The following is a 16,897-nucleotide window of genomic DNA, read 5'->3' on the forward strand; positions in this document are numbered from 1 at the left end:
TTTGCCATATGTTGCTCAGGTGTCATATAACTGAAACTAACTACTTATCCAGTAAGTGTTCCATGATTTACTAGAGGGGTGGATGAACAACTTGCCTGGATCACAGCTATTTCCCAGCTCACTATTCCCATCTTGTATAAAAGAGCATTTGGAAAAAACTAAGCCTTATAAAACATTACTGTTGACTGCTCTTTATATAGCCATTTACCAGCAATGTTACTTGTGGAAACTTAAATATTCCGCTTAGCTTTGTATATTTATACAAAACATGCTTCCATTTTCCATGTCACAAGTAGAGATTTCTAAGCCTAGAAATTACTTTTAAAAAGAAAGGCAATTTAAAACCTGTCCCTGGGACATGTTTAAATAAAAGTCTTCACAAGAGACTTTAGCATTTGTATTGCTGATGATGCTAAAAGCTTGTTTTCCTCCTTCTCCCTTTACGACTGCATTGCATCTTCACTTCCAGTTGACATATCCTTTGTTACCCGTTTTGTTCAAATTGTACTCTTTGAATGCTTCTACAGAAATGAAAATAATTACTGAAATATTCCTAGAGTGCACCTCCTCGAAACAAGTCTATTTGCCAATAAAGGGCTACCAGCGTTACAAAACAAGGAATAACACAGCTGAATAAAACAGCTCTCCCTTAGGAGAGCAAGAAAACATCAATCTTGAACAGACAACACATAATTCTGGCAAACATACCTATCAGATTTCCTTCTGCATCTCTGAGAGGAGCACCACCACCACCTCTTCCCCAGGGGTTGTAGTTCCTCATTTCTGCTTCTATCTTGGCTTCATAGCGCTCATTCTCCTCTCGCTCCTGCCTGCGTCGCTCCTCTCTCTCTCTTATCTAAAAACAAACCATAAAAATAGCACATTAGGTATAATTTTAATAAAAAGTTAACGGTGCCAATTGAATGCTCTCATTACCTATTTCCCTCATCTGTATCAAGCAAATCCAAACATTTCACTGTCTACGCTGCAGACAGGGCATTGAATACCGTTGTGAAAACATGCACTGACAGTTGTGCATAATCAGAGAAACATACAGATACACATTGTAAGACTCCCAAGTTCCAGAGATGTTCACATCTGACACTTGCTCTATATCCAAAGTTCCCTATCCCTGGATCTTTGATACAGATGTTTATACTGCCTGAAAATCAAACAGGCAAAACTGTATAACGCTACAACATTTGCTTCTCTCAACTTAGTATATTTTGTTTAATCGAAACTTAAACTAGAGATGACTCCTAAGAATAACTGCCTTAACAGAAGGATACACAATTCTATAACCATTCGTGAAACAGTTTTCTGCAGTAATACCATTTGATGTATGTATGTAACACAGAAATGTTCATACAGATTGTTCTTCCTTTTCTTCAAAATCAGGTTACATTTATGTAACTAAATCTCCTCATAAATGTAACATATACAAAGTGAACAGCTGTTAAAAAGTTCCTCTTCTATTTAGAGCTTTTCAAACGTTAACCTCTATTTATGTAACTAAAATGTATTACTGTATTTTTCTTAAGTTTGTATTTGCATTAGATAAGCTTACTAATTAGATAAATATAATTAATGTAAACCACTGTGAGGGTGATGAGGCACTGGAACAGGCTGCCCAGAGGAGCTGTGGATGTTCCATCGCTGGAAGTGTTCACAGCCAGTTGGGACAGGGCTCTGAACAACCTGCTCTAATGGTAGGTGTGTCTCTGCAGGAAGGGGTGGTGGAACAAGATGAACTTTAAGGTCCCCTTCCAAGCCTAACCATTCTGTAATTCTATGATTTCCCCTTATCAAGTAGTCATACAACTTCATAAGAGATATAATGAGTCAACAAAGACCCATCTAGCTCCTTCAACCATTTACAAAAATGGTCAGTCAGTCTTCCCAATAGGAAAAAAAAAGCAGAATACCTTCTGTTTGCTTTCAACCATAAGCAGCATAATAACTCTGAAAAACTATCAAGCAGTGTTTATTAGACCTTTATGTCAAATTGTGCAGTCTCTCATATGGCAAGATAAAATTTACTTAAGCCTATAGTAGGAAAATGCCTTTAGACAAGCGTATGTGCAGTATCAGACACTATTCCTAAATGTTTATTTAATTCTTTTTTGACTTTGCTTGGCAGCCTCTCTTTGTCCCAATGCACAATCATAATTAGAACTATAATATTTTTATAGCCATTATTTACCCCCAGCAAAGAAATATATAAAGAATAAGATAAGAAAATGTTAGGTGCCACTGAACTGGGTTCTAGCAAAATCTCTTCCAAAATAATATGCCTCATTATGGCCAAATACATTTTATAAACTTCCACAAGGTACAGTAGCAAAAGGCCACTAAGATGAGTAGGACATCTACTAGAAGAGGGGATTCGAAAAATTTGTCTAGTCTATCAAAAAGGAAGCTAAAAAAAGGTAAGATACCACTGCAAACACACTGGAAATAAACATCAGGAAAGCTTTTGAATTAGTGTCCAAATGAACATGAAGAACTTCCTGAAATTAGACTGTTCCTAATAATTACGGTACTAATTCTCAAAAGCAATCTTTCAGTAGGAATATCACAGCAATACAATCCATTGCCTTTAAGATGCAGGTTCTTATGTTTATGAAAATAATCATATAGAGCTACATGCCTGGAGCTAACATGTTTGCTGTAAATCTTAACACTCCCTCTGCCTCTGACAAAAAAAACTGAAGAGCTTACTGTCTGTTTGAAGAGCTAAAATGAACTAAAGCAGGGCTGAAGAATGTGAGGAAGGAAGTGATGAAGGCAGGGAGAATTAAGAAACTTTTAATGTGTAAGCTAAATAAAAATGTCTGAAAGACAGTTTAACTACAGTTAAAACCATTGGATGTCAAAAAATAAAAGAATAAAGAGTCAGAAGCTTTATCACTCAGTACCTGCTGTTGTAATTCTTGTTGGTAAGATAATGTTGGCTCCCTGGAAGGCTGTGTTTTTTCTTCAGAAAGTATTCCTATGCTTCTTTGCCCGTCTCCTGTATTCTTCTGTCCAATGTTACTTCTGAATTGAAAAACCACACATACAATAGGAAAAGATCACAGGGTCCAGATGGAGGGAATGAAAAAAAAGAAGAAAAAAATTAAAAATTCCTACCTGGAATACTGTTGTTTTCCACAGCCTGGCAGATTATAATCCCAAACATTTTTATAAATCCATATGAAAGTAGGAGTTCACTGAATTATTGTTTTATTGTTCAGATAGAAATCCTTCGTTGAAGTTTGAAAAGTTGTATTTAATACATTTTATTTCAAAGGCACGTCCATTCTCAGCAATATATTCCCAAAACAAAAAGATAAATGCAAACGAGGAATATGAATCTAAATAATACTTACACAGATTGCTCTACTGGGGCTTGACTTAAAGGAGGATCCAGATTAGGAGTGGGCTGCATTCCCATCATACCGGGACGATCTACACAGAGAAAATAAAAATACTATTTCAAATTTTGAATGCTCAGATATAAGTATTTGTCATTACTTAACAAGACAGAGTTCACTGCTCTAACTCTGTAAGTGCAGGATTACTAACAGGACTCTCAGCTTCTATAACAAATTTAGCTAATCCATAACGCCCTCTAAAGCACGAAATACAATGCCAAGGTACAAATCTGTTTCTTAAATTCAACTAAACCCCTTTGAATTTGACAAATTACTTCATTACCATATTCTAAAATGAAACAACAAAATTAAATAACTCACTTAATGGTAACACTTGTCCTCATGCCTTCCAAATGTATCACCTAATTGCAGTACACCTGTACTCTCACTGAAACAAGACCTGCAGCACCCTGCTACAAGGGGCTTGAAATTACTGTGCACGTTACTGCTCGTGTTCAAGGCAGTAAGAGATGCACCTCCAACAATTTCACTCTTCAAATACTAAGCACTAGCAGTATTCCAGTTTGTGTAACCAAGCTTTAGGACAACTTAACTCTCACATGTGAATTTCAAGTATTAGTTTCTTTAATACTCTAAATTGTAAGCCATTTTATCCTAGAAGTTATATTGATGCAAGGGTAAAAAACAAACACAAGCAAACAACAAACAACAAATGAAAATACACAGGAAAAAAAACCCAAACCAAACAACCCCAACAAAATCGCCAAACTTCCGTGAGTTAAAACTGTGGTCTGAAAAAAGGATTACAAAGAAAAGGTTAAATGTATGGAACTTTTAAATAAGGAAACAAACAAATAAATAAGTCTTTCTCAAACCCTAAGCTATTACATAACAAGATAGGGAGAAATTTACAATGGAGATAGGAAAAAAAAAATCCAAGCCCTTTTGCTCTTCAATCTCTAGCTTTCCTGAAATTCCCCAGCGCATACAAATACCATTCAAATAAAACTAATAAAAGAGTTATTTTTTTAAGGTTTTTTCCCCTCTTCATTTTACCTTTTCTATGAAGGTAGCATAACAAATTTTAAAAAGCATTTCTGCTTTTTCCTTTAAAAAAGCAAAAAAAAAGAAAAAAGATAAAAACACACACCACACAATCCAGTCCCTCCACACACACATCACAGTTGTTTCTTTCATTAAATCATTTTTGAAGCCGTCAAAGGACAGACAAAAAAAGGAGTCCTTAAAATACAAAGACAGAATTCTTTGTACATTATTTTAAGATATTTAATGTATTAATAAATGTTTTAAAAATATTTAAAATTATATCTGAAATTGTAGGAACACCCAAACATGTAATGAATTATGTTATTTATGTAAATTTATAAAATAATGTTTGAATTATCAAGATTATAATGAAAATTATAATGTAGGAGGAGTAATGGCTAAGTAGCTGAGACTAGAGCTTGTTCAAGTGATGAACAGGATTTCTGGAAGCCACAGCCCCTTTTGCAGTTGGAAAAAACTACTTCATTCAAAAACAGAAAGCCCTTTTCATTCAATCTAAAAAATGCGATTCATTTGCTGTCACTAGTTCTACTTTATTCATTATTTAATTAGATGAAAAGTAGTCACCTGAATCACTCTAACAACCAACCCACCTAAAATCAACTTACAATATGCAAGAGCAGGATCCAGAGGATTCCTAGCCCCATAAAAGTAATATGCATCATCATAAGGTGTTCTATAGTTGTCTGTCAGAACTGGTGGTGGAGGCGGTGGCAACGGTGCAAGCCTTGAAGAAAAAAGGGACACAACTCTTTGGTTTGCTGTACAACTGAAAAGAGATCATCAAAAGAAGAGAGGTGAGGAGGCAGAGGAGAGGGAGGGAAGGAGAAGGGAGGCGGAATGCGAGTAGAAAGAGAATTCATTATGAAAAAATCCTAATTTAGTTCAGCTGAAGACCTCTCATTAGTGCCGTGGAGAAACAATAAACCTCAGCAGGGAATTTACTTTCCCTTAGGGAATACTACATGAACCCACACTATTACAGAGATCTAAAGAGCATAAAACAAGCACGCCCTCTTTTACTGGTTCAGTTAATGACACTTGCTGGTTACATCAGCAACAGTAAATAAAACAAGGCAAGGATTAGTCTCTGGTCAAAGGGTGAGTAGCTCAGCACAGCTTAAGCCATGTGCCTGCAGCTCCTTCTCTCTCCCTGAACAGTTTAGTCTCAATTGCAGCATCTAGTGGATGCTGTCCTTGCCTACAGCACATTCCTGAGCTTAGCCCTGGGATATTGCTAACTGAAAGGGGCCAAACTCATGCCATACCAGCCTTCTGATGCCCAAGCATCCTTGCCCATGATTCAGTATTACAGACGTGGACATAACTTCCACAGCACAACCCTTATCCTTATGCAAATGTCCACTAAGAGGGAGTACTGTCTTCACAGATAATCCAGGCTCCACAGATTTTTCAAAATAAACTGTGAAGAAATTAACATTTAAATTTTATTCCAGTGCAAAGTAGTTAGTTTTCTGTTAATTGTCAAAATATTATTTCTACCTCCACCAGTTCCTCGGAGAAGGATCAGTAGCATCACTGAGCTCTACCTCAGCAGTAATAACATGCTTAAAAACAATCTTATTTAATGTGCAAAACAAAAATGTGACGGTGAAGCACCTGGGAGCTGCTATTTCACCAAGAGTGCTGGCTAGACTCCTGTGAAAGTCTTTATCACTCTGAAAGTCTTCAATCACTAGAGAGGCTGAAGGGGCAGGCACTGGAGTTTGGAAAGCCACTCTAGGCCTTTCAGGAGGTACTTTCTCTTCAGAAGCTCTTGCTGTGAAGCCAAACTGCTTCAGTCTATTTGGCTAAAGGAGGGGAAAAAAAAATACGTAAGAGAAAAAAAGAGAGTAAACAAAACAAAACAAAACAAAATTGTTATCTTGTTATTACTAGGAAATATTCTGACCTTCCATTTAGGTTGTTTTAAACACTTCACTGGGTCCCAACTAGCTGTTTAAATTTCTAGTAATTGCAGTTTTATCTCCCAGTGATTTACTGGAAATCTAATACTACACGGAAATCTAGGAAGTTTATCACAGACTTACAAAAAATAATCTCTCTGGCAAGTTTCAGGAAGTACACAGTTCTATCTAATATCCAGAAAAAAGAACATTTCTGTCTGTAGTACAGGTTACGTACAGCTGCCAATTTTCTGCACTCACAGAATTCCCAAGACTGAAATAGCTCATAATCAGTAAAAACCAAAATCAAATACATACTGAGACTTTTTCCAATAAACATTTCCTTGCAATACCATTATTTCATTTTTTAAGTTCCTTGGATTTTAATGATTTTTTCAGCCACAACAATTGTGAATTTTTGGGGCGGTTCTTTTTAAAAATAGAAGTAGCAAATGTTTATTGTTAACTGGCAGCCTCAGAAGAAAGTCAAAGGCAACATGCAAATGATGGAAAGGCATGCAAGTCAGTTAGTTTCAGAACTACCTTATCACACCCAGAAAGCCCTTACAGCAACTGCTATGCATAACTATTTTAATGTTTGCTTAAATAAGTTAACATAATAGAAGAATGGAAACAAATCATACAATGCATAAGTAAAACAGAGTTTGTTCTGAGTTTGCTGGTCCTAACATTGCAGTGCTTCAACTAACATGCATTCAGAGAAAGTAATACCAGAAACCAGCTAATGATTAAGTATCTAACAGCAAATCATATACCCTACAATATGGAAGTATTTCAGCAAAATATTAAATCTTTACCTCCTCATCACTTAGCTGCAAGACAGTATATACAAAGCAGTTAGTACTCACCAATCATGGACTACAGCATTAAGATAAAAATTCTCAAAATCTACTTGATTTCCTTACAACATTTAACTTCAAATTTCTAGATGTGAATACAAAATTAGCTAACAGATAGAAACTACAGCAATTGAAAATTATAAAACAGTCTACAGACTATTTTTTTAACTTGTCTTTTCAAATCCAGTGTCTTGAGCAGGAGAACATTCAAAAGAGCCTTTCTCACTACCAACTTTAATGTGAATTGTTCCCAAAGTGCCCCAGATTTCAGCTCTGTAGCTAATTTCAGATGTGACTGTGGTACTCAGTTCATCCTGGGGACTGTTTTATTTTAAACAAGCCATATATACAACAGTCTACATTTACAGATTCTTAATCAGGCATTGCTATTTAACCAACCTGTAATTAATCAAGAAATCCACCTAATTAGAATCTCCCCCTGAGAGGCAATTTAAAGCTAACAGTGACTGATGCTTAATGAATGCAGCAATTCTACTTAATTGAAGGCTTTCAGCTAAATTAGTGGTTTTAAAACACTATGTATGCTCTGGACTTGCTCTAGATATAATTTTGTTCCTACAACAGGCACTCTTGAGATGCATATGGTATACTGAGTGCTGCAGCACAGCATGCTTCTGCATAGTCAGCTTTGATTAGACAATACTGTTTACACTGACCTTGCAGCCTGCTGAGCCAAAGGACCCAGCATCCTCTGCTCAGTTTTCTATCTTTTCCTGCCTGGCTCCCAGCTGTACACTCCATCCCTCTTCCCTTTCACCACCTGAATCCCTGATCAGCCAGCTGACCTCTCTAAGCCAACTAAAGCAGCAAAAAGGATTCAGATTTTTGCCAGCTAACCAAGCTGTCACTAATGCTCACTGACGAGCAGTCACTAATGCTATAGTGCTGACAACCTACTCCTTGATATATGCTAATCAAAATTCTTAATGTAATCATCACCTTACTAAGGAAACGGAGACAGCAGCAACTCTGCATTAAGTTTTACAAGGAACACGATATTAAATATCTTGCTTTTAGCAAAATCCTATTAAAAGATACTTGTAATCCTGAACACTCTATTGAATCATTTAAAAAACAATTACAAATTTGAAATTAAAAATTTAGTGAAATTAAAAATACAGTGAAATCAACTCATCTGCAAAACAACTGGATTTTTTCTTAATAGAAAAAGAGGAAAAACTTTCTGCAGCATACTTTACATTCCCAAGGAAAGGTTACTACTGTGTGCATGTAAACAGGGTAGGAATGGATGTCAAGTATTTTTTCCATGATAACCACTGCCTGTACAAAATTTCCACTTTGTCACTTCACAAGAAAATGTTCAATAACTTCCACAAAAATATTTTCCTCTTAAGCTGAAAGCATGTGTAACACAGTTACAACCTGTGTTGGTTTTGGCTGGGGCAGAGTTCACTTTCTTCACAGTGGCTGGTACGGGCTGTATTTTGGATTTGTGCTGAACACAGGGTTGATAATATAGCGATGTTTTTGTTATTGCTGAGCAGGGCTTACAGAGAGCCAAGGCCTTTTTTGCTTTTCGTACTGACACACTGCTGAGGAGACTGGGGGTGCATGGGAGGTTAGGACAGCTGCCCCCAGCTGACCAAAGGGACATTCCAGACCATATGACATCATGCCCATTATATGAAGTGGGCGAAGAAGAAGGGAGAGATGTTCAGAGTGATGGTGTTTGTCTTCCCAAGTCACCGTTACATGTGATGAGGCCCTGCTCTCCTGGAGATGTCTGCCCATGGGAAGCAGAGAATTAATTCCTTGTGTTGCTTTGTTTGTGTGTGCAGTTTTGCTTTCTCTATTAAACTGTCTTTCTCTCAACCCACAGGTTTTCTAGCTTTTATCCTTCCTATTTTCTCCCCAGTCCTACTGGTGGGGGAGTGAGCAAGCAGCTGTGTGGGGCTTGGCTGCTGACTGGGGTTAAACCATAACTCAGCCTTATCATCCTTAGCTTCAATTTTGTTCTGTGCTGATGCCTTATTAAAAAAAAACAAAAAAAAAAAACCAGCATTTATCATTTTATAGAAGCCCTCCAGAGTTTTGTGACTAAGCAAGAAAAAAGGAAAAAACTGTACAGGTGAAAGAAAGAAAATCCAAGTTTCTTACCGTCTTTTCTGGGTCATGAGCTCCAGAAGCAGCAACTAAGAGCTCAAGTTCCTTCTCACTGTTTTGTCAGGGATTTTTTAAAAAAAATTATCACATCAGAAAGCAGTAACAACTATACTCATTCTTTCAAAGCACAGAGCTCACAATTCTGTAGCTAAAATAACTCTGAAAACACAGGATAACAGAAGACAACGATCCACTTGATTTCTTCTGGAGTCAGTGAACGAAACTGTGTAATATTTTAAATAAACAGAACTCTCAAGAAGTATCTGGCTATCATCTATTCCACCTAATAAAAATCTAACTACCATAAAAGGACAAACCTGTTTACTACAACTTTTCAGGACATTTCTTAGAAATTTATTTTTATTCACATTCAAGAAGTTAATATTAAATACATTGAAATGAATGATTCAAAAGTGCAGCAAATACTATTTTGTAATTTCTGGGCTCAGGCTTGTTCAGAATGTACAATTTTTCATCATAGTGAAACTGGCAGTACTAACTTATTTTTAATTCCTTATCCCTTCACTAATATCACTGTTTTTATGTATCCATACTGTTATTCAGTAGGCAGCTGCTAATAGGTAAGGAAGAAATTAATATTTCATTATTCTGCACAAGCCACATGGTCAAGTGCTTCAAAAATAAGAGATTACCTTCCTAAATTGGAGGGCAAAAACAAGATTAATACTCATCTTTGCCAAGCAGTTAGACACTCCTGTATCAGCAAAAAAGATAACTTCAGTTAAAGCTTCTTTACCGCAAAGAAACTATAAATAATTTTTTAAAAATGAAAAAATATCTTGGTTTTCTTTATCCCATTGAGAGCTGGTGAATTTGTTCATTAAAAAGCTCTCACGGCAATGAGTTTAATTGAATGCAATATTACCTAGCTACTTGGAATTCCTCAGTTAAGAGTTTTTCTCTTACCACATTGAATTAATGAAATGCCTCTAAATTCCAGCTGCTATCTTTTAAAAATATAGTAACTTTCCATTACCGTCTCTTATTTCGCTGTTGCTCAGCCATCTGCTCCATTAGCTCTCGCCTGTATTTCTCCTTTCTCCTTTGGAGAAGTTCTCGGTCGTGACCACCTAATGGAAATGACCACACACTTGTGTAAATGCTCCACAAAATACACAAAAAGTACTGAACAAAACCACTGAATTTCAGTCAGTTTAAAACCTGAAACATAGCAGAGCATACAAACAGTGGATCTTTACTGATTAAAAAAACCAGATAGTTTTAATATACAGTTTGTTTGGAGTATGATGATCCAAACTACTAAAATGTTCATTATTATTATTTTCCCAGTTTGCCTGGTTTTGTATAGTCAGGAAGCTACAAATTTCAAACCTATGTGATAAAACGGTAACTAAAAAAAGTTAGGGGTTTTTTTTTCCCTCCAATGCACAACTAAGGAAGATACACTACAGCACTCCAAAATTATGATGCACTGCTCTGGATACAAAATGAAAGCTAAAAATGAAGAGAGTCAAGCCTACAGGGAGAGAAACAGCGATAACATCCCAAATGGATTTTAAGGAACCCAAAAAACTTTCAACTTTTGATAGTACCTTCACAATAAGGGTGGAGGTCTGCTATTATTTTACAAACAGAAGCATAAAAACCATCATCACCACTTTCTGTACAGTACAACTATCAGACAGAGAAACTCCTAACATACTCCATACCCAAAGTTACTGTGGATCTCTAGTAGAGTGGACCTGAACAATAAAGAGAAGAAAGCTGGAAAGAAACAAAATAGAAGCCAAAACAACAACAAAATCTGATGCATGACTGACTGACTTTTTTATTCCATTATTGTGCTGGAACTATAAAGTGACCAAAATATGCAAACCTCACGGTTTGTGATTCTGGGAGAGTCTGAAATCACTTCTCATTTCCAAAAATTTTAGGTTTTAATTTACTTAATCTTCATACAACATAGTTAACAATACTCTTCTAACCAGAACTGCCAGGAATGCAAATTCCCAACTCTGTGTACTCAAGTTATCATAAATGAGATGACTGGACAGACCAGAGACTGACCATCACAACACCACTATTTTAATGCTGCCTCTAAACAGTTCAAAAAAATTTTACCTGCCACCTATAGCACTGAAGATCAGGTAAGTTCAAATGAAAAAATAAACAGAAATTATTCTGACAACTGTTAATCAATTCTTTCATAATTCAAACCTAGCTTGACTTCAAAAGCTCCCATCTAAAGAACTACTGCTGCAGTTTGTTTATTCTTGCCTTATAATTTTCTGAATTCAGCTAGGAATGCTATGCCTTTAACAGTATTTCTCTTGAGTGCACTCCACACTAATGTTCCCTGCTAAATTTTATGGCTACATTTAAGCAGCAAGAGATGATCAGAATCATTTGTTCTTGCCCAAGGTTGTGAAAATTACCATTTTCCATACTTCTGCAATTAAAATTCACTATAAAGTTGTGTCTTTAACAATACAGAGGTTAAGATTTCTCCTATGCTTCATTTTGTAAAAAAAAAAAAGAAAAAAAAGTAATTACATATCTGGGCCTTAAACCGTTAATGATATTTAAGAAGAAACTTGAGCTCTTCAAAATTAATCAGAAAGTCCTGTTACCTTAAGGGGGAAAATCTGTTCTTCTTTATTTTTTTCCATATCAATAATATTTATTTACAGGGGGGGGGAAGCTAATTTTTCTAGTTTTTAATTATTCACAGAGAAAAATAATATGTGCAAGGAAAGTTTAGGAAAGTTTAAGCCCGTGTCATGAGTTAGGTTCTCATACATACCAAGAACAAGGCCTGTCCTATAGCGCATTTCAGCTGCAGACCTGGCCTCCTCATTAGCTGAAGAACGAATCTGTACCTGATTTCTGGCAGAGGTAAAAAAGAAAACCGAATGAACAAACCCAAGAATTTCCTTCACAGTCTGTGTGAAACACGATAGATGCACTTATGTCACTGTGTGACACATTTACGACAAACAGCTTTCCTACAATCCAAAGAAACAGCAAGAGAAAAAGAAACTGCCTGGCAAAAAGGTGTTTCTCACAGTTCCCATTTGCCTGTGGTTTCTGCAGCCATCAGCAACACTGACTCAGTGGAGCACTTCAACCATGCTGACAGACTGAATGGTGCCAGTCAAGAGTTCCTGTGAGGGCTTTACAAGCGTTCTGCTTCTGCCTCATACACTTAGATCACTTTAGGACTCGCAAAACCAAGACAAGAGGAAAAAAAGAAAATTTAAAACTGCTATCAAAAAAGGATTTCCCATTATATGAATCAATAAAAGTCTTCAGTTGGAGAAATAGGTGATCTATTGATTCAAAAAGAAAACTGACATGCAAGCTTCAATGGCTGTTCTCAAAGGAAACACGTTTTTCTTGTTATACTAGCTGAAGGAAAAACTATCAGCCATTTCAGATAACATATCATGGATTTTAAATTAACATTTTCCTTTCACCATGATTTTGTAGTGCAATTATCAGAAAAATGCACAGTATACCACACCTAGGATCTCCAGTTCTTGAGATCTGCCACACACATGCTCTCTCCTTTAATTCATCTTCATAATCCACAGGTATGTCTCTTACTATTCCATTCAGACAGGGACTTAAAGAAACTGAAAATATTCAGCTATGCTTGCCTAAAACATCCAATCTGAAATGGAAGGTCCAGCAGCTTCGTGCAAATGTATTTTCAGCCTGACTGCACACTGGACAGCGGAACTAGTTCTGAAAATATCACAAAAATTTCTAAAAGTAATTCACTTTGCTAGCACAGTCAAGTCAGCTCTCTGTCTGGAGCGTGAATTCCCAAGCCTGCTTCCATGCAACCTTTAACTGGTTAAGAGCTGTGAGAGCTAAAGGGCTTTTGACACTCACACTGCATTAATTGTAACAGATCTTGCAGCAATCAATCCCCAGGAGCTAACAAAGTCTACAGCAGGTTTTGGTGTACAGCTACTGGGCCAGTCTGGTGAAACAACCAGTTCAGACACGAAAAGCTTTTTTAACGACGACCTTCCCTTCACTTTGCACCTGATAGAATTTAAAAGGGAGAGGGGACTTTTGATCAAGATAAAAGGCAACACGGTGAATACAAAAATTTAGGAGCTAAAATTTGAGTTATCTACGTATGTAGTGATATGACTGAAACTTCAAGTGACTTCAAAGATGCCAAATATTGTTTGAACACAAGGGAGCAGGTCCTAAAACGATCTGGGGTAGCTGAATTTATAAGGTTTTCTTGTCTTGCAAAATAAAAACTCTTTATTGTGGACTTCAAGTTATCTCAACAAAATAAGACAAGAGTGAAAATGAAATATTTCAATGAAAAATAATGTACCCAACAAATGCTAACAAAGTTGTATATTTCCCAGAGCTGGACAGAGCCATGGACTTCCTATTTAGCAAACAAAAACCCTAAGTAAACATGGAAAAAGCCCCATCTCTTACCTAAAAAGAACCACAGCTCTTCTGTAATTTAAATAAAAGTCCATAATCAAAGGCCAAAAGAAAGCAAGCAGATTATTAAACATTGATTTGGCAGCATAACAACCCAGAAAAACAACATGAAAGAATGACATCCACCCTCTTGGCATAACATGATCTCCTTTCATGATCAAGCTCATCTTTTTGATGATGATCAATCATCAATCAGCCCTACAAGGCTGGAGACGTAAGACAAATGCAGTCAGGAAAGAGAAAGCCTAGTCCATAGTGTAATGAAAGGATGCAGGGAGGAAGCAAGGAAACAAACCTTGGGATTCAAGAGGCAACCTTTTTTTGTTGAAAGCATCAAGTTTAGCAAGGCAGGCCCAGACATATCAGTCCAAATCAATCAAGAAGCTGTTGTCTGCTGTTCATGGGACAGACCTGACTGCTGGCAATGGATTAAAGCATTCCACCCTTAAGAACTAAAGTATTTTGCAATTCTTCTCACTTCCCTGTCACCATTTCTATTTGTTGAAATATGTCACGGTCCTTGTGCCTCTGTCAAAACAGAAACCTTTCTGAAAAGTCCTGTTATGAACATCTGCCTCTCCAAACTAATAAACCCCATGTAGGAACATAAGAACTTTAGCACAGAAAACAAAAATATGCCTCCTTGTGAATTTAGTTGCTGTCATGAATCACGTGTGTTCTGGAAAAGTTGACTGTGCCTGAAACAAAAAAAAAATGCTAACTCTTCAGAAGCTGAGCCATCACTAAGAGATGTATTTCTCCTTGAAGAGAGACTGAATATAGTTCATAGGAGGTTAAGTGGAGCTCCTTGCAAAGGAGAAAAAAGTACTAGATTAAAAAACACATTTAAAAAAAAATACTGAAAATTAATTTTTTATAAAAATTCAGTAATAGAAAATACACCAACAAAACCCCAAGGAACTTTATGTACAAATTTAAGTTCAGGCCATTCAGGCGGTGTTTCAGCAACTGCTTTTAAGAAGATGCACCAAGTTTGCCAATAGCGAAGATAACACTATCTTCTGTATTTTCTTTTAAATGAAAACTGGAACTAAAGCTATTTCAGAGGCTTCTCCAAATAAGCAATGAATTGCCTAGTGATATATTGGTCACAGATATTTACGTAAGCACCATCCACATTTTCTGGAATAATTAAAAACTAGTATACTTCTACTCAACATGATGTCTACTGTTGGTTCAAACACTATGCTTGCTGATCTTTTATCTACATAATTCTGTATAAATTCTTTGAGAAACAAAGTAAACAGTTGTCAAATGGTTATTTTTATATTTTAAATATCAGACTCTGTGCCCAACTGCATTAGAAACAGTGGCAAACAGCTACCTAATAAAAAGAGGACACTCATCCTTCTGAGTATGAATTAACAAACAGGATTAAACTTGCTGTTAGTCTCAAAAATATTTTGGTTATCTTTGTTAGACATCAAGTTTAGCTTCTAATATTTTTCTTTCTGAAAAACTGTAAGACAAGCCGATCCTACCCTAGAAACCTTCTTTGCTCCTCTCTACCGACATTACAGTACAGGATGGAACAAATTTTCTCTTCTCTGAATCTCATTCAGCAGAAAACAGGCGGTCTTATTCCTCTTCTCTATTTAACCACGTTTTCCATTTGCTAGTCTTTTTCAGAAACACCATATAAATAAATATGTGCTTTTAAAAGCACATCAGAACACAGTCTGAAACTTTAAAATAACCCATTTATTTAGTCTGCCTCTTGAAAAAGCTTCCAAACATTTCATTTTCTCCACAGATCTAATTCCTTTAACTTTTTTTCTGATAAAGACTATCAGAGCTTTTGAGAAAAAAATATTTTAATTCTAGTGGCATTTGAAACTGGAAGAGAAGCATGAGATCACTGAATTAAAAAAATTCTTTTAAAGTAGATAAGCGTTTTAGGGTTTTTTTTCCCCTCCCCCCAGTTGTTAATTTGCAGTACTATCCAGAAAATTATCCCTGTAAACAACAATTCAAAAATCATTTAACAAGTTCACCAGCAACTAACAGTGAAACATGACTGCAATATTTAACATGGTTGAATGTAGTACAGTTTGCCTTTGTTTTTCCTAGAAGCATTAAATCTAGAAAAAAAAAGTCTTTATTTTGCCTTACAAAGAGAGGACATTGGTGTTTCCTTCACTTGAGGCAACTGCAGGAAAATAATTCTGGCAACAGGAAAAAAAAAATCTACAACACTCATGTTCCCAAGATCTGGAAAGTGAACAAATGAACGCCCTTAGAGCCCTTTTTAAAAATTCGTTTACAATAAATTAACTGATTTATTTCATTTGAATTTAGCTATATAAAACACATCGCTTTCAAGATTGGTACTGTTTTGTACCACAACCCATCTGGTTTTGAAAGCAACCAGTTCTTGTAATGGGATAACCAAAGCTGGCCAGACTGCCAAACCTTGAATGATCGGGAAGGTTATCCTTTTTTTTTCTTTTAAGTGAGTAAGATAGAAGAGGAAGATTAACAATTTATGTCAAAGTAACAAAACTCATGTGTCAGTTAACACAGTAAAGACTATTTAATACTGAACAGTACATAATATCAGTTTTCCTCCTGAATTATTTATCTGAGACACCCTCTTTTATTTGATTTGGGCTTTCTTAAATGTTTATTCAACCTGTGCAGTTATTAGAGAGATTAGTACCTATTAAAACCATCAGGATTTGATTCAACTACACGAATGTTTTAAAGCCTGTCATTTACCAAGACATGGAGTAAAAAAGAAGATTTTTTAAAAACACATTTTTGCATTTCATATACAAAGTGGCATGTACCAAAAACTGAAGCTCAATTTTTGAATTTCAAAAATTCCAGTTTTGGAATCTGAACTGAAAATTGACTTGCTGTAACTCTTACAGACTAAGAAAACAGAAGTGACATTGGATTTCCAGTGCAGGTGTTTGCTCTCAAATACTAACATGTTTTCTGGGAAACCATTCTTCATAAAAATTAATTGTGTCCTGCTTCTTCTAGGGTAATTTCCCTAGTATCCTTGGATTGCTATAATATACACAATGCTCCTTAACCTATGATGTATAGTCTT

The 16,897-nt window shown here is 36.1% G+C and overlaps 1 protein-coding gene across 9 annotated transcripts in view; it reads right to left on the reverse strand.

The window, feature by feature from the left end:
• CSPP1 (centrosome and spindle pole associated protein 1) overlaps positions 1-16,897 on the reverse strand; it is a 63,508-nt gene that overhangs the window by 26,528 nt on the left and 20,083 nt on the right. For all 9 annotated transcript variants that reach the window (XM_050318460.1, XM_050318417.1, XM_050318443.1 and 6 more), the window contains 8 exons: positions 12,143-12,225; positions 10,355-10,448; positions 9,352-9,409; positions 6,066-6,256; positions 5,054-5,172; positions 3,372-3,450; positions 2,919-3,039; positions 709-856 (listed from right to left, as the gene is read on the reverse strand). In XM_050318460.1, coding sequence (XP_050174417.1) covers positions 709-856; positions 2,919-3,039; positions 3,372-3,450; positions 5,054-5,172; positions 6,066-6,256; positions 9,352-9,409; positions 10,355-10,448; positions 12,143-12,225 — 893 coding nt within the window. The remainder of the gene's footprint in view (positions 1-708; positions 857-2,918; positions 3,040-3,371; positions 3,451-5,053; positions 5,173-6,065; positions 6,257-9,351; positions 9,410-10,354; positions 10,449-12,142; positions 12,226-16,897) is intronic.

The sequence above is a fragment of the Myiozetetes cayanensis genome, unplaced genomic scaffold (genome assembly GCF_022539395.1).
Source record: "Myiozetetes cayanensis isolate MyiCay16 unplaced genomic scaffold, myiCay2020 scf1, whole genome shotgun sequence".
Classification (NCBI taxonomy): domain Eukaryota; kingdom Metazoa; phylum Chordata; class Aves; order Passeriformes; family Tyrannidae; genus Myiozetetes; species Myiozetetes cayanensis.